This window comes from Parasteatoda tepidariorum, chromosome 3 (genome assembly GCF_982258835.1).
Source record: "Parasteatoda tepidariorum strain Cologne lab strain chromosome 3, Ptep-v5.0, whole genome shotgun sequence".
In the NCBI taxonomy this organism is placed as follows: Eukaryota; Metazoa; Arthropoda; class Arachnida; order Araneae; family Theridiidae; genus Parasteatoda; species Parasteatoda tepidariorum.
The window spans coordinates 65,040,089-65,059,884 of record NC_141757.1 but is presented as its reverse complement, the minus strand read 5'-3'; the positions used below and the strand labels follow the sequence as shown (position 1 = coordinate 65,059,884).

Here is a 19,796-nt window from a genome sequence, read left to right as displayed (position 1 = left end):
CGTTAACAAATCTTAACACACTCTCTTTGTCTCTTTAAAAGATGTAAAACACTCTGGGCAAACAACAAATCCAACAACATCCCCGTGCGAGTTTCTGTAACTAGAAAATTAAGGTGCATTTTACGGTGGCTTGGCCGTAAACAAACTTGAAAGTACAGCCTAAGGCTTAATCAACTGCAAACTTATTCAGTTAGCTGAGTTTATGTCCCACAGCAAATGGAACGGAACTATAAAACTAGTAATTCTGTTGTAGCTTTCATCACGCGTATATGAAATTGGTTTGGAAGCAAAATTGAAAAAAAAAATAAAACATGTCCGTTTTAGCATTAAGTAAATATAACTGCTGGTATAGAATTTTTATCTAGAAAACTTATAAGGGCTTCAACTGAAACACACAATAAGCCTTAGAAATTGGGTGTCTAAGCTTACACATTTTTTTGTTATTTTTAGAATTTGTAGAATTTTAATAAAAATTGTCTTATAAAACCACAAAAAAAGTTTTAAAAATAAATTTTTTTAAGAAATTGAATTTTAACAAAACAAATCAGTTCAAAATTAAATAATGTGCCATTTCTTTATAAGTATTTTTTTCAGTTTGTTTTATTCGACAAGCTTGTTTAGTTTGACATTCCTACTAAGCGCTAATATCTCCGGCCTATACATCGCAAATCGAAAAGATTAAAAAAAATCTTGTAAATAAAACTAATTCTTGTAAAAATATTATGTAATTATTTTTATTTGTAGTTCCAAGAGAACAAAATATATTTAAAAAAATCCCTATCACTTCTTTCAAATCTACTGATCTATTTCTTATGTGCTGTAAGATGCAATAAAAATTTTTATGCAACGTTAAATTTATGTTTTTACATGTTAAAAACAGCTTATTTATTTTCAATAAAAAAAAGTGATAATTTTAAATAGCGGTTACGCAAAACCTATTGGTTGATTTTTTCTAAATTTTAACTTTTCTTCCTATAAAAGAACTATTTCAACGGAAGGCAAATATTTATATACCTTGTAATTAAAATTGATCATTGAATAAAATTAAAAATTAACACTTTTGTTGCGAAGAAATTATTTTAAGGTAAGCAAGTTTTATAAATGACTGCAAAGAAATTTCTCATTTGTCGTATTAATTCCTAAGCAAAAAACATCATATTAATAAAAATAACATTTTGGCAATAATTCTGGAACATATAGGGAGCCTCCTTTTGGAACCTCGTTTTAAAAATTTTGACTACGACCCCTCAGATTTTAAAAGGACGGAAGGAACTTTTTGGTTCAAATACGGTTTCACCAACATTAGTAATTTAAAACGTGAGGAATTGAAAAAATGAGCAGATAAACCTAGAATAAACCACTAAGTTTCCAATAGTAGAAATTATTTCAAAAAATCTAAATACAAATAAATTGTCTCTATTACTCAATGGGATTAATCCTGCTCTAATTTGTTTAAATTTGAAAATATTTGCTAGCATTTGAAGGTTGAAATTTTACTCTTGGTTTATATTCTTGGACTCATATTCTTTCATACTTTGAATTCTAAATTATTAATGTAGGGGAAACAGAATTTGCTAAGAGAAGAGAAAACCAATTGGACTTGTGTATCAAAGGAAAATATGTTCAGTCTCTACTTGATTTCTAATGACAATTGATTTAATGTGAGATTGGGTATACATATAGTCTGGCAAATATAATTTAAAGGTACCAATATCTTTCATATAGCATCATGACATTGGCTGTCTGGTCGTGCGTCGCTCTATATTTCAATTCGGACTATGATTAACGATATAATAAATGAAGGTCTGATGCCTGACATTGATATATTAAGCGTTGGTACCAATGAAAAACTTATTTTCCAGAACGACAACGCAACAATCGTCTAATGGTCGTGCTCCAGAAATATCTAGAAAGCGAAGATATTCAATGCCTCGCATTATTACCAGCACATTATGCATATTTGAATTCAATTGAAAATGTTTAGCATACTTTTGTTAGATTATCTCATGGATAAACCCCAACAAAGATGCCCTAATCACTACACTGATAAAACAATGGGATAAATTACCCTAACAGCTGCTGAATAATGTTTGCAAAGCATAACACAACGTGACAAATCTTACCTAACCCTCTATGGTGAACATATCTCGTGTAGACATCTTATTCTAGAATTCCAGTGGATGATAAAAGAAGTTTTTTTTCCTTTCACACATTTAACACACAATAAAAAATTACAATTTCGTCCCCTTAATACATTTCAGCACTCTCTGGTTTTCATAGTAAGATAAATTATTCTAATTGTAAGGTCTGCCATTATTTTACTTCACTTGGCATGCAAAAGCAATTGCTTTTCCTGCGCTTTATATCAACCCTTAACAATCGTCCACTAGCGTATACTCTTAAAATATTGCAAATGCTTAGAGTTCATTGTTTGAAATTTTAGGTAAAACATGTTTAATAATCGTTTGGAAAAAAAATCTTCTCATTCGCTCAAATTAAATCCATTGATATAATCAAAAATATAAAACTAATCAAATGAACAAATAACATTAAGAAATTGAAGCTTTGTTCAATTGTTCAGAAGCATGTCGTTCTTATAGTTAGACAATATTTTTCAGATTTTGAATATCCATACTCTTATATTTTAAGATTCAAGAAACAATGGATATTTATTTTAGGGAGGAAATTAAAACGTTTTTAAACATTGTGAGAGGAGTATGTATTTATAATGTATTGAAAAAGTTTTACTTTTTATGTGATTCCTGCGTTTTTGTAATCATTTGCGTCATATCTGTATCTAATTTTCTTTTTTCTAGCATTTGTGACATGGGGCATATATATGTATACCTGTGTTTTTATTTAGTTTCTGAAAGTATTGAGCCATGTGGTCTTTTATAGAGAGAAAATCGTCTTAAATAACAATGAGATAACAATGCATGGACCAAGTTGCTTTTGAATATCATGTATTTGTTCTATTTCTTAAAAAGTAAAACTGCGAAAGTTTTCTTCGCTTTCTTTTATCGAAAACTCTTTTATAAAAGTCAAAGCAAGTTTTAAAAAAAAAAATTCTTTCATAATCTTCAACTTAAAAATTGTCACCTTAAATATTCATTAAATAAAGCAAAAATATATCCTGCCTAATTAACAATTGAAATTCTCAAAAATGATGTAAATTGCTTTTGCTAATTGCCCGATGGCCCATTAAAGAAACTGACTGAGGTGAAAAAAAGCAGATAAAAATTTTCAACAATAAAAAGTACCGCTAATTGCTGTTCCAATTCGTTTAAATAAAAAATAATAACGATTTTAAAATACTTGTTATCTTTGATAGAAAAGAAGAATCTCTGGATAGAAGCAATTTGCTGAAAGCAGGAAAAAAAGTGAACATTTTTTTCTTCTATTTTTAAAGTATTCCATCTATTTTAAACATTAATTAATTTCCTAGGGATTGACATGCATTCTTTGCTAATTAAACTCACGCTTCAATATCAACTCTAATTACTGGTACTAAAAAACTCCATGTTTATAGAAATTATTAAAAATCAGATGAAAACGTCAAGTGAGAGTGTGTATTAAAGGTTACATATTCATCTGATTTAGCCTGGGGTTAAAAAGTAAGATTTCTTAAAAACTCAATTTAAGTTAAATTATCTGAAGAAACTCTTTTTTAAATCTGCCAATAAATATTTTTAATGAAAAAAAAACAGGATTTCTTTAAAAGTTAATTTTTTATTTCACTAAATAAACGAAATCTGACTTGAAGAGAGTACAAATAAAACATTTATTTGCTTTCTATGTCTTTTATACTTTCTATTTCACACTCATATTATTATTTAATTTAATTTTAGTTAAGATATTTAATTTATAGCTTTTTAGTTATAAGCACGAAGAAATAATGAGGACGATCATATTTAAGTCATCATAAAATTTTTTTAATACGTACGGCTACCAGAGCCCTCTAGCAATATTAAAAGAAAATTGTTATTTCATAATGCAAATTGAAAAAGAGTTGATACTCTACAATTTATAATTTAGTGTCACTGCAATACACCGAAGAGCCATTACATTATGACCACCCTGCTAATAACATGTAGGACCACCTTTAGCCCTCAAAACTGCTAGCACCCGCCGTGGTATTGATTCCACAAGGTACTGATTGGTAGTCTGACGTATCTGGTACCAAGCACTCACCAACTGGTCCTGCAATTCCCTCACATTGCGAGGGGGTAGCGTGGCAGCACGAATTTGGTTTTCCAAGCAGGACCACAAATGCTCTATTGGATTAAGGTCAGGTGAATTTGGGGGGGGGGGAGACATGACTTGAAAATCACTGGAATGTTCCTCGAACCAATCCATGACGATTCGACCCTTATGACATGGTGCATTATCCTGTTGGAAAACACCATCCCCCGCAAGAAAAACTGTTGCCATGTATGGGTGAACCTGGTCTGCAACTATGTTCAAGTAGCTTACGGACGTCAGGGATTGTTCTATGAGGATTATGGGTCTTAATGTGCCCCATGAAAACATTGTTCCTGGGCGAGAAACCATGAAAACCTGGTCGAGCCCATTGTTATAGGTGGAGGGTGGTCATAATGCAATGGCTCTTCAGTGTATTTCGATTTGCTCCTGTAGGGTTACATCATGAACGATAATGCTTAAAGTCTATCCACTCAAAAGTCATCGCGAAACTTTTCTTAAAGTTTCTCCTCGTCCAATGGACAGCTGTGCTCTGTAGAAACATTAAAGGAAGCTGTTTGCACATGCTGTAGGTCTGAATATTTGACATTCTATGGTAAATTAAAATAATATCTCGGTCACAATTTTATTTACTTAGCACTAAAAAAAAATCTCGTAAAATTACCGTACTATTTAGTAATGACATTTTTAATACTAATGAATAAAAAACATAGCACTGGCTAATAAAATCAAAATATACTTACTTAATGAAACATTCATATGATAATCTTTTGGTTCGTATAGTAACAGTTCACCGAAAAATTTACTTTTCAAAATTATAGTTCTGGATCTTTATCAGGACCAACAATTTAACATAATAAAACTTCATTAAAACGGGAAAGTAATAACTTGTATACTTTAATTTAGTGATTTCCGACCCTGTGTTATTGATAATTTTTTTGAAAGAAAAGAAAAAAAATCAGTATCAACAAACAATTTAATTCGAATTCCAACCGAGTATCAATCAATTTAATTTAATTCGAATTACTTATCCAACAGTTTACACCATCAAGACAAATTACCACACATTTAATAATCATCACAAAACTGGAAAGTAAATTTAACCGAATAAATGGTTTTAATGCATGATCTTAGATATCATGATAAAATACAGAATGTTACAACATTTTAACTCATTTACTACCACACATATGGTAAGAACTATATTTTTTTTGTTAACTTCACCAAAATTTTTACCAAACCGCTTCAGTAAAAATTACCGATGTTTCGATGTTTCCATAAACGGAGAAACATGGTAAATTTTACTGTAGTTTCAACCATACATTTTTCCTCAGTACAGTAGGATTATATTTACAGTATGACTGAATAATACTTTTTTTTCTTCCTTTTTTTAAATTCTGAAGTTGAGTTTTTTCTTGTAGCTTAATTTCAATAAAAATGATTAGGTAAACAATAAGGATAGGATTGCTTGATTTTACATTAGTATTTCGAAATCTTTTCATACTGTGCAGTTGTGTAGATATATAAATTTTTTTAATGAAATCCATATCTTTATCTTACATTCAATATATATTAGTTCTATTTAGTAAAACGTGTTTCTGTTATATTTTTTTATTTACATCTGTTTATTTCATTTTGTCATATGATAATTTCTTCTTTCTTACCCCTTCTGCAGAGGATCAATATTGCAATGCCTTCGGATTTTTCTTAGGATGTTTCTCAGACCGTTGCCAAAAGCCCATTGTGCAGCTCTAGTGTGACGTAAATAAAATACCAACCTATCCGAAAGTCGTCGTCATTGGAAGAATGGATCAATTATGTGTACTTTGCCGTGATTTCAAATTTAAGACTAAAATAGCTGTGATTTGCTGTCATGAAGGTATATTAACAGAGTTAATTAAACTGACTTACAGTAGGAAACAAACAGAGTTAATTTCACTAACCGAGCCATTGTCAATGCTGATATCTGGCCATATAAACCAATGTTGGCGAATATACGCCGGTACAATTATGCTTTCAAATGATTTCATTCTGTGTTACACATATCGTGCGTGAGAATTACATGCAACATTCAAAGTGCAAGTGCAAATTAAGCGGAACACTGATTTTTCAATTATACTTACGCATTAGTTTCTTAGATAACTGAATATCCTTTTCTCCATAAATAATAATTATACATGTGTTGAAATTCCTTTGTTTTTTTATGATACTCGACTACCTTATACTTAGCAAAGGGTACCTTATGCCTATAACTACCTTGGGATTATGGGTTACGGACCAAAATACTTAAGGGATCAGTCTGGTCCCTCCCCTCATTCTAGGTATAAAGTTCTATATATACGTTTCTATGAAACTAACACATGCATGATTAAATAAGCACCTAAATTGGATCAAATTATGATAAGTCAAAAATACTCAACCGTTTCAGTAAGTTATTTTTTGAATTAAAGAGCAACAAAAGGCGGAAAAAGTCGAATTGGCCCTTTTCGTTTGTCTAGAGTTAGACGTTCACATTTATATGCTAAGCTTAATATTTAAACTTCATACAACTCACAAATTATTTCCTTAATCTGGAAATATTTTATACAAGGTATCTTTTTTTTTCTTCCAAAAAGGAAGCTTTTACAAAATTAAAAATTAAATGCATAGAATAATACAAACAATCTTTCAGAAACATGCATCAACTCACTTTCTCTTCACAATTCCAGTTTTCACCTGAACTTTGACATTATAGTTAAGAATCATTAGAGATTGAAATGATTTTAAAAAATCAATAATATTCATTTTTTTTTCGTTTTAGAGCAATTTATTGTTTCATCATTAATATCTTAGAATCAAGAAAAAAATATCATAAACCACTAGAAATTCCGAAGCTTCTTTTTAATAAAGTAATCATAAAATGACTACTCGTTAAACAAAATACTTTTATAAAACTACGTTGGGCTTTTTCTTTTGTATTTTAAATGCAGAACTAAATCACTATCAATCAACTAGCAACGCAATGAATATTCCATCCCATTAGCTGCATTTTTTATCCATTTAAGATATCTTTTGATAAAAATAACATTAATTTGATGTTTGCGAATGATAAATTTGCACATTGTTCTGAAGCGAAAATTTTAAACCGCCAGCTAAAGAAAAGTGTATTAAATAGAACCCACAATGGACCATTTACTGCAAGAAGAAAGAAAACTAATATTTCCCGCCGAAGAATTAATAAAAAACACGCCAAATCGAAAGAAAGAACGCCGTTTCCGCCTAAATACCTGATTAAATATTTATTTTAACAGGAAAAAAATGAAAACATCAATGGGCTTAATTAAGGAACGGGAAGACAAGTGTTATAAATCACAGGCTAAAACCAATTTAATAAGCCAGAAGCGTCAGTATATTTCAGTTTGAGATGGCTAAATTTGAAGATAATGACTTTAACTTGCAAAGAACGAAATTTCAGAACTGTCTCGTGAAATTCTTTTATGAACTTTTATTAATGTTTTCCATGTTCTAGAAAATATCTTTTTAATGTAAACTTTTAACGAAACAAACTAGTAGGTTGTAATGTTACGCTAAGCTATTATTTATTAGTTTTTCACTGAAGAGTGAAAAATGATTCAAAAAATAAACTTCACAGTCATAAATTCCCGGCTGTTTTTAAAATATGAATGCATAGTATTTGAAATCATAAAATGATTTTATGCAAGAGAATTGATACATGGAATCCAAGTGAATGATTGACCACTACCGTAGTTAAAAAAAATAAAGTAAGGAAGAAACATGAGATTCAGATTAATTTTATCAAGTTAATGGTTTATGTAACGTTTTGCACGTATACGCAGCTTGCCATTAAGATTACTGCACTTGGTAGCAATGTAAATAACTTAATAATAGTTATTGGACGCATTATAATGGTAAGAGCAAGTGGCTAAATTTGTTGCAATTTAGGGCGTATAGATGTTGAGAAATCAGTACCAAAAGTTGCCACCTCTGACAGAAATGCTGATTTGTGCCAAGCGTTTTAAGTAAACACTGCAGCCATTAAAATAGCTACACCTGATAAAAATGAAAATATCAGAATGGTATTTTTGGACACATACATTATAGTGGAAAGAGCAAGTGGTTAAATTTTCAGGCAATTAGGGCTGATAGATGTTGAGAAATCAGTACCGAAAGTTATCCCCTCTGCAGAAATAACAGCAGTTTGGATAAGGAGTCAAACGGATATTGCATACCAATTTCGGGATCACAGGCAATACAGCTTTAGCACTATGGCACAGTTTAACACAGTAGTAAATGAGTCGTGGCGAATCTATCAGTGTGGGTGATAGACCAGTATGACAATGCAGAATGTAAGTTGACAAAATGCCCTCTCCATGATGCTTCCAAGCAAGGATGTATCCAGCATGGCTTTAAGAACCGACCCAGCACTCGTTCGAAGAGATGATGCACCGCCATTCATGTGTTCAGATTGGTAATTTATCAATTCGCTAAAGGTTATGCTGTCTATGATGCAGAGTCAAGGGCAGCAGAAGCCTTGGATTCAACACTGCAGTCCGTATTGCTACAAAAGTTGTCAAAATATTTGAGCACAAACTTGTTGTCATGCCAACGACTACATTTTCTATATTTAGATTTTGTTATGCAGTCGAGCGACTCCTTGTGGTTATGCAGATAAGATAAGATCTTCTTGGTTTTTGGTTGTGGCGGCTCACTGGAATCTAGAACAACCGTTGCATATGATCGTCCTGAACCCATCAATGCCATATTCTATTGATAGTTGTAGTATCTTCCTTAATCAAAGTCAGACACTTTCTGGAACGCATTTCTTTTTCTTACACGAAGCATTGCAACAATTTAAGACGAAAATAACGTTCAAATGCGAATTGCGTAACAGAAAGTTGCTGTTGAAAATTTGTACATTGTAAGAGTTATTTATAAAAGTAAAGTAAAATTTTTATGCATCATAAATTGCACGTAAAGAGCTATATGAAAACTAAGATAATTCTAGCATATTAAGAGGGAACATCAATAAATTTGAGATTAATAGCTTTTAGCAGCGATTTAATTATCTCTTTTTTTTTTTGCACAGTACACCAAACTTTACTTTTTTCTTTACAAAGGAGTCCTATATTCTAACATCAATGCAGCTGTTTATTTATTTACAAATTAAATTAACTGAAATTTAAAAGAAACTTAAATATTAATTTTAATGTAATGTATTAATTTTAATATATTAATTTTTGATTTAATTATTTTTTTGTCTTCTTTTAGCAATCAGTTAAGGTTTGGATTGGATTTATCAAAAAAAAAGTAGAATTTGGTTCCTTTAAAAATTTCACATCTTATTTTTTAGAGAAATCTGAAGCAACGGCAAATTAAACTTTTAAGTTTAGATAATAAGAACTAAGAGCAATTTTACACGAAAACAAATAACAAATCAATTTCAGTTGAATTGTGTTGTCTTCGAGTTGCCTATTACTTCAAAGTTTTTGTCGATAAATTGTCGCGGAAAATAACCTATTGCTAAATTTTCCGTACTTAATGATTTTTTTCAACGATGACTTAATAACAATCAATCAAATTATTTAATTATTTAAACTAAATCTATACTTACTCGTTCATAGTTACTTCTCGGTTTGATTCCCCAAAATCAACCATTTTTTCTAATATTGGAGACTTCTGAGCTGGCAGTTCCAATTCTGAAAGAAACAACACACATTGATATAATAAAACAAATCTATCTAGTTATAACAAACTGAGAAAAAATATGATAAAAACTGCGAAAATACAGTAAAATTTACTGTGTTTTCTGGCTTTTGGGGAACATCAAAAGCTCGGCAATTTTTACCGTAGCGCTTCAATAACGATTTTGGTAAAATTGCCAATAAAATATGATTTTATAATACGTGGTAAAAGCTGATAAATGTGGTAAAATTTGGTAATTTTATCATACCTTAAAGCAAGGCATAAAAACGATTTATTCGGTAAAATTTACTTTTCAGTTTTGTGTTTGCTACTAAATGAGTAAGACGAAAAAAAACAATAATTTTGAAAATCAGAATTCCTGACAAACTGTTATTATATGAATGGAAAAATTTTAAAAAAATTAATGATTTAAATACCGTATATTTTGGTTTTATTAAACGAAACTATGTTGTTTTTTTACCAGAAATGTCATTACCGTTCAATAATTTTACCAGAATTTTTTTCTCTGTGTACCTTTGCCTCATGCTGGAGCTTTTTATTCTCATTAAAAAAAGAGCATCGAAAGATGCTGTTAAAGTAAATAAACTTACGGGGGAAAATATGTTATGAACTGTAAAGCTAATTAAATTAAATTAAGGGTCTTAACTTAGAAAAGAAATGTTTATAAAAATTTTCTTTTCAAGAACCCTATGATGGAAACTTATGTCTAATACTAAATGTATGTCAAGCCATACTAAATGTAAACGGTTTCAAAACCTTGAAACCTTGTTAGTAGTAAATAGTGAAAAAACTGCATAGCTTTGTATTCATGGTTTTATAACCATACTAAATGTAACCGGTTTTGTTTAACAAAACCAATGTTTAACAAAACCACAAAAGTAAAAAATACGCTTTATCGTAAACTTTACGGTTAATGGGATGGATAGACTGCTACTGGTTATTTCACCGTTATTTTGGAATAGAAATTTTAACAGGGCTTAATGATTTCATGCCAGTTTAAAAGTTTTATATAATGTGAATTCTCTAGGAAGGAATTTACATTATTTCACAGATACATAGTATATTTCTAAAAGGTAACACTTGCATTTCCAGAACATTTATTTTATTTTTTAAGTGTCGTTTTATTATAAACGAAAAGTGATTTTTCTCCTAAATACTAAAAATTCTCTGGATTTTTTTCTACGACTTATTCTTCAACATTTCATCATGTAATACATTATACGTGCTTAAAGGATATATTTAACGAATAAAAAACAAAATTTTGGCCATCGAGAAAAATTTATCACCATAAATTTTCTCCTTGAATAGAGATAATATTATGAATATTGAATATTTTGCTAAATACAGATAGAATGGAAAATTTAGCTGAATAATTAATTATACGGAAAATTCTTTAAAGATTTTTCTTTCAAAAATATATATTATGATTCATGTACATGATAATTTTCAGAAAAATATTGAAGGTAATAAAAATAAGTAAAAAAAAAACAACAATTTGAGATTGATTTTTACGATTTTTTTTCACTATAATAACAGACACATTTATATAAAATGTATATGCTCATAATCACTGTGTTCGTATTTAACGTACAGAGCTTCCAGAATAAACAATAGACGCAAGAATTATAAAACACATCTACATAGATAGAAGAGATTTTTAAAAGCTGTGAATTTAGAAAAATGTCAATGAGAAAACTATTCTTATTTGAAAAGATCTGCAATTTCAAATGAAACAATTTTTCGAATAAATCATATTTTCGAATGAATCATATTTTTGGTCGTAATATTCTGTTTTGATAATGTTTCAGGAAACGCCCATCTATGCGTGAGTCGGTGGTTTGACATTCAATAGAAATATTTTTCAATAAAAAAATTGTTGTGAAAGTAACCAGATGTTAAAAAGATGAGACTGAGTAAAAGTAAAATGTATCTAAAATGTAATCTGAGTAAAAAAAAAGTTTATATCTTATAGAAAGAGCGTGGTCTTTACAGAGCGTAACAATATTATGTTAGTTTTTTTCATTAGAAGGCTTCAAAATTTCAAATGTATTTTTCTTAAAAAAAAAAAAATATTTGATCTGTTTCTTCAATAATGCAATCGAATTTCCTATGACATTAGGAGGCTCCGCCCTCTGCTCCCACCGCTTGCTAACCCTTGTAATTGATTCATATTCATCATTGTTTCGTTCTTCTTAAGCGTCAATATTTCTCTAAAAGACAGAACATTTTTTGGTTTCAAATTATACAATCATTTTAGCTTCATATAAGAACATTTTGTTTACATGTTAATCCTAAAAAAATTTATAATTGGGTACTTGCACTTCACGAAAGAAGAAGATTACTGATACCCACACATGTGACCTTTGACGTCAGGACCAGCTGATCGCGTGTTTAAGTAGATCTGAGTTTCTCCACTAGAATGTTAATTAATCTGAAGTTAATCAAATACTGTGTCGTATCGCACATGAAATTTGCTGAAATAGAATTCTTTCTTGTCTACATCTTTTACTTAACTTAGTTTTATTATTTGTTTATGTATTTCATAGTAGCCATGATTTTTGCTTTGAGGGCTTGTCAACTTCAATGCATAATTAGTTTGTTTATGTTATACACGGCTTTGTGCCTGTCTTTGTGTTAAGTAAGAAAAATACAGTGAAAGAATTTATATCTTTGTGAAAGAACATGTAATTAAAGGGAATTAATACTTGATCTTGGCTTACTCGAAACAGAATGGAAAGAGCAGTTGCTAACGTAAGAAAATGCAACGCTTCAACAACCAATCAGGATCGAGATACCCACACTAAGTCACTTGCAGTTATCCTGTTACCAGGTTATGAAAAATAATAATCTGAACTTGGAAAAAAAAATTTAATCTTTAAGAACACAGAATGTGTGTGTGTGTCTCAATAGGAAGAAATAAATGAGAAGTAATATTACTCGTTGACGAAACTTATAACAAATCAAATTGGAAAAGCTTCTTATCGCTATTTATCAAGTTTTTTTTATTTTATTTTGAAAGTTTCACCATAAATGTTATGATTTATTCTCCATCTGTCCTCGGAAGAAAAAAAATCCTACCGGAAGTCTTGAGGTCTTCTTCTGATGTCATAGCTTTGACAGGACTATTTCTTTTTAGTGACGTCTCGGATTTGTTTGCATAGACTCGGAATACTCAGTTTTTCTGAATTAAATTTCTATGTTTTTTTTGCGAAAAAATGTGTTCCTCAGATTTTAAAAGAGAATATATTTAAAAAAGTACTTTGGGAAATTATCCTACATTGATATGCAATTACCTGATGTGGATTGACGCAATTTAGTTTACACCAGCAGAAATTCTTCTACCTGAATCTTCTACCGGAAATTAAAACTACCTCTACAAATACTACCGCCCTCTACCGTGGAGAACACGAAGCACGGTCGGGAAAAAGGTGAATATCTTGCAGAACGTAATCTCTCTGTCTCTCTTTTTTTACTAGTTTTGATTGACATCTACTCAAGAGTAAATTTATATAAAAAAAGAAATATCTCGAGAGGGAAAAATAAATTTTTTACAACAATGAATAAACAGTCAATATTTAAAGCAAAAAAAAAAAAACTGAAAAAAAAAAGATTATTAAAAAGTATTAAAATTTGCAATAGCTTGAGCAAATAGAAATTTCGACAGAAACGTTAGTTTAAATTATAATGCAAAATGGTCTTATTAGCTCATAAAATTTAAACTCTTTAATTAGATTTTAACGGATAGTAGATCAATGAACATGTTTTTTGGCAAGTTTAACAGCTAATAAGTCTCGAACTAACAATCGAATCGTAATTTCATTTGCTCCATCGAATTCCTTATACATTTTTCTACGGACCATCGTAATTTCAAGTTCCTACGTTTTATAGTTTTTGCGCAATCAAGCAAAATATATCCCTCAAAACAGCGGCGTCAGTGGTGGCCCTTGTGACTTTTTAGGATAGAAAGAAATAAATAGAAGTATTTTTGTGGACATTAAATAAATTATCTCAAAACTAAAAGCAAATCTGTATAAATAATCTTATCAAAAATTAATAGATATAACTTTAGATATTACACTGATACTTTTTGCATAATTTACAATGACTGCAGTATTTGACAATCATTCGAAATAGACTATTAATATTTGAAGAAATCATTTGGATGTATTAAATAAAATATTGCCATAAAATTCTTTCCAAATTCGTGCCAGGAATAAAAATAGTTCCATTTCTCAATAAAAAATATTGTTTACTTGTTCCTTTAATTCTAGACACAATCCATTCCTAAATTTTTATTTTCATGCTCAGTTAATTAAAAATGCAATTGTTATTCTCGCCAAACAAAACTGTGTTGTGAATAAATATGAAAATTATCTTAATTATATGGAGCAAGTCACATTATGTATTCATGTCGAACCGTGAGAAGCATTCACTAGAATTTAAAATCTAGATTTATCACGCCGAGAAAAACAGTTATTTATAATGACTTAATATTAATGCATTGTACGCCGGAGGCGAAGCTTCGAAGCCACGTTTGGGAAAAGAAGACATAAAACTTAAATATCGATCATGAAAACAACAACTAATCAATATTCCGTTAACAGCTGTGGCTATATGAAGGTAGTTATATATCTATATTTACGAACACAAACTGAAACAATCATAAGAAAAAGGAGGGGAAAGTTTGCTTAAACAAAAAATAATGAAAAAGGGAATCGAAATAAAGTGAAGAAAATAAGGTATTAAGCCCCAAGAAAATGAACTTCCACAGATTGTATCGCGTTTTAAAAAAGGCGTTATCTGACTATACCTTTGACTGAAACGAGGTGGTGTAGAACAAAAAATACAAAATGGAAAATTGATCAATACATAAAATATTTTTTTATCTTGCCGTTTTTAGGGGAAAAGTTTTAAATGGTTGCGTTTTTGTGCGCTTTTTAAGTAATGGTTTTGTTACGGGTTTGAGAATTGGAAATTTAATCTATTGGATTTTTTTTTCAACAGCTGCCAATGCAGTTTTTGTACACATGTTTTCAAAAGACAACATTTATTGAGAAAATGATTGTCTATTGACGGACTCAAATTTTTTATTATTATTATTTTTTCTACTTTTTGTTTTTAGTAGAGTTATTTCGTTGCTTTGTAGAGGAGGAGAAGCTTTTTATATATAAGATGGTAATACTAGTTGATAACAAAACCATGACTTAGAAATGAGTCTTATCTTTGTTCTAGCAATCGATTTCAATAAAATTATTAGCAAGAACTACGACGATGTCTAGAAAAATATTGTGTGACTAAGTGACTAACTTATTATTGGAGTACATTTTTTAAATGAAAGCAGAATAAGAAAATTCTTTCTTACCAAAAAGAAGTGAGCTAATCTAGACAAAAATAAAATCATCATTCACAATTCAAACAAACATTTATTTGTGTATCTGCATTTTATACTATTAATCTTCAATGTTTTTAATTATAAAATTATTAAATACATTGAACAATTATATTATTTTCATTAAAATAATTACAACTTATTGTTTTTAATAAATTTTAAGTACTACACTATTACCTATGATGAAATAAAGTACAGTGCGATATAAATAAATAAATGACTGAATAACTTTTGATCGGATTTTCATGGACTATGAAGCAAACTTAATGGTTCCAAAGGGCGACCTCAAATATGATAATTAATTAGATGATATAAGATTTTAAGTTATAAAATCTGAGACAATCACATACTTTCCCTGAGTTAGATTTTTGATAGCTTCGCACAGTTAGATTTTTGACTTTCAAAAAATGGTCTCAATAGTTTGGTCAGAAGAACGGTCTAATGTTTAAGCCCCGTTAGGTTCATTTTACTTTAGGTGTTATTTAGAAATATTTCGAGAATTATTAAAGCGAATCTAAAACTATTTTCACAAAATTATAAAATTCGTTCAGCCGAAGATAATTTCACGTAAAAAGTAATCTTTAATAAATATTTAATTATTTTTATCACTGTATTTAATACGTTCCAAAATTTTGATTGACAAAATACAAAATTTGAATGAAATTGGTTGAATAGAACTATATTCCATAGATTTGTTAAAATTTTATAATTTTTGATTTCCCATCCACCGACTTGTTAAACTTTTGTAAATATTTTTGCCATTTAAAATTACATTATTTTAAAGGCTTCCCAAGTTTGTGTTCTTAACAATTCAGAATGCTCTCGATTTCTATTAAATAAAATAATAAATTGTCTATAATTATTGTAGTTTATTGTAATTATTGTAGAGTACAAAAACTTTTAAACTTGCTTAAAAACTTCTCGAGAAATGGCGAATTACACAAAAAGTAAAATTAACATAAAGCGGTTTAAACGTTTGACCGCTCACCTGACCAAACTAATGGGCCCATATTTTCCAGATCGCAATATATTGAGGGTCACGAATTTTAAAAAAAATTACGTTTTTTTTTTCAGGGAAAGAACGTTTTTGAGTGGGTATTTGTATCTTAAAATATAGTCTGCGCTTTTAATTTACCGTACACGCAAGAATGCATGAAAATCCGATTATTAAATCTAAAGTAATTCAGGATGTTCAATTTCCATTTTTTGCTCATTGTACAACGAAGTGGTCTCTGTAGAGAAAATATATTTCAGAAATATATATATATATATATATATATATATATATATATATATATATATATATATATATATATATATATATATATATATATATATATATATACGCAGTTGCGATAGATACGATTCTTCAGAATTACAATTGTAACTCTTAAAAGAATCTGAAAAAAGAAAAGAATTTATTTATTTATTTCTCCTTCCTTTATATTCAATTCATATCTGTGCTTTATAATTCATATTAATGTCGTATGTTACATTCAAAATTCAAATTCATAATTCATATGAAGCGAAAATTGGAATAGGGTGCGTTATTATAGCCAATTTTACAAGTCTCTCATTAATTTTTGAATTATTTTAAACACTTTTTAATAAAATATGATACAGAGATGGAAGTTTTCTTGTAGACATCTAATTTTTTCATGTTCAATTTAACACAAAAGAATTTGTACATCTGCAGATTTTGACTCATCGCATTATAAATAAATAATAGAAAAATACATCTCATAACTAACATATAACATTAATAATTATAATTATGACAAAAATTATAATTAGCAAAATTATGTTGTACTATTCATACCACAATTAGTTTTACTACAAATACTAAAAACAAATTCATTCGTATATACTATATCTTATTTATGTTTTACATTATTATTTAATTCATATTATTTGCATTATATATATTATTACTTATACCATATAATTTCTATTATGTAATTTAAACTATATAATTTATACTAAATAATTACTTACTTGTAGACATTACATATCAATTGTATATTTGTACTTGCATATTAGAATGATCTCTAATATAATTTAGATGATCTTTTATGTTACCATTTGTATCTTCTGGTTAACTTAATTTGAATAAAGGCAGAAATTTAATTATGTAATTGTTTGTCTATATATGGTACGTTAAAAATAACTTATTCGTCGCTAACTAAACCAATAATATACAATCTATTCACAGTCTCATAAAATTCATTTCTAAAAATTATTATATGTAATTAACTCATAAAACACCGATTTTCTCAATAAGAAAATTTTTATGTTACACTGTCTGAATTTTAGATTTCTTGGATATAATTTTCAATCAAGGAAATAAAATTCGAAAATAGAATTATCTTTACACCACCAAACTAAACTAGAATAATACTAATAAATAAAACGAATGCTTTGCTTAAAATTTGTTTCCCTTTATTCTATTGGAATATTTCATTAACTTAGACAATAGTTATTTCAAAACCGAAGCATTGCATGGTAATATAAATCTTTGCTATTCATTAAGAAACCGCCCCGTTCCTTTTATACGGTGATAACACTGTGGACTTGCTTACGGTTTTGGCCACGAGTAGGGCTTGTTGTTTTAACTAGATTAAGAGGATGCTCTTTAATGATTCAATAATGTATTATTTCCTTCCTCAAGCAAAGCTGTAATGGGGAAAACGCGGGAAGAGTTTACTTGGTATCTAACAACAATTTCAAATTTGTTTTGCTTATTCTCTTGGGTGTTGCAACCAGCACTTTAGCACTACCTCACGTACCTTTCTTGCAAGTCTGAAATGCGTTTACGTGTTCAGGAAAGCAGAAAATTTGAAAGTTACCGTTTTTTTTTTCTCTCCCTCGTTTCTCTCGTGTTCATAATTTTTCTGGAATGGATGTTCTTCGTTGAATCTGTTTTGGCGCACTTTATTGCCTTTCCTATATTTTGCAGATTATTTCAAAGTAGATTGTGTCTCAAGGATACATTTTGTGTCTCCAAAATGATGATTTTTTTTATCGATTTTGGAAGGCTAATAACTTTTCAATGGCATGCGTTGTCCATTTTACGGATAAAGCAGCTGTGCTTTGACTTCGACGTCGTTTTGAATTTTTGAAAAGCTCATTATATGAGTTATGGTTTAAATATGTTTATGTTCAGATGCATTTATTGATTTTTAACGTTTAATAAATGTTTATTAAGTTTTCAAATTTCGGTTGACTTGATAAAAATAAAGCAATTTTTCAATATTTTAGTATTAGTTTAAAATATGTTTTCTTCTAAAAGTAGCGAAGTTCTTATAAAAGCAGCGAAAGAAAAATTAGAAATCATAAAATATTCTATCGAGAAATTATCTCTGACGCTTACTTAAAAAAATCGAAATTAATAAACCATTACAAATTATCAAAATGTTACTACAAAGACATCCAGGGCACATTTCAATTTCTTGAGAATTTATTATTTTTCAAATTTTATTGCTGTTATAATAAATTTTTGTTGCCATTGAACAAGATGTTTTGTACCGTTGATTTGATAGGCACACAAGACTATTCAGAAATCTGTGATTAATTATTTTGAAGTATTTTAAAACTTTAAAAAATGATGTTTTTATTTTTTGATGTAAATAAAAACTTGCATCGTGCTCTACGCTTTTTTATGCACTTATTTTGAGTGCTTTCTTTAAATTGAAGTAATCATTAATTTTGATAATAGCATTATAAATCAGTTTTCAAACAGTTTTAACTTAAAATTCTCATTTGTTTAAGGAATTTTTTTCAAAACATTATTCCAAATATTTATCTAAATATTTTTTCTATTTTTTCTGAAATAAATTAGATTAAAAATTCTAAAATGTGTATATTCCAAATTTCATACAATTTTATTTAACTGTGTTTGAAATATAGATTAAAATTAGGAAAAAGTAGAAAAAAAATTATCATAGAGAAAGAAGCCGTTTAAATTTCAGCATAATTTAAAATTAAAAATTAGTATTTAAAATTTAACATAAAAAATATTCGTTTTATAGGTTATTTAGGAAACCAAATATCAAGTGCATTAAAATTGGACAGAATGAATTGGGCTTTTTATATTAGCAGAATGGGTGAAAAAGATCCAGTTAGGAAGATTTTTGTGTTAAAGACCTTCACAAGTCGAAAAAGAGAAAGACTAAAACAACAATGGCTTGATTCCGTGGAATAAGATATATTTTAATGTGATTGAATTAAAATAAACTGTCAATTAAGGTTTAAAATTTAGGTTGTCTTTGAGGAATCTTCAACAGAAGGCTTTGGCCCACCCTGTGTTGCCGTTCCAATTATGATGATGAGGAAGATGAGGGAAAGGATGATAATTGAGAAAAAAGCCCTTTAAGCTTTAACATAATTTAAAATGTAATAAGGAAAGAAAACTAAAGTTCTCTAGCTAACTTTAAAAAAAATTTCCCTGTTTAAATAAAACATAATGGCATTATTTTTTAAATAATACAAAACATTGCTTTTTTAA

The 19,796-nt window shown here is 29.0% G+C and overlaps 1 protein-coding gene across 1 annotated transcript in view; it reads right to left on the bottom strand.

The window, feature by feature from the left end:
- Positions 1-19,796, bottom strand: part of LOC107442001 (tyrosine-protein kinase transmembrane receptor ROR2) — a 233,682-nt gene that overhangs the window by 125,326 nt on the left and 88,560 nt on the right. Inside the window, exon 2 of the mRNA XM_087159469.1 lies at positions 9,812-9,896. Within this exon, the coding sequence (XP_087015595.1) occupies positions 9,812-9,896 (85 nt within the window). The remainder of the gene's footprint in view (positions 1-9,811; positions 9,897-19,796) is intronic.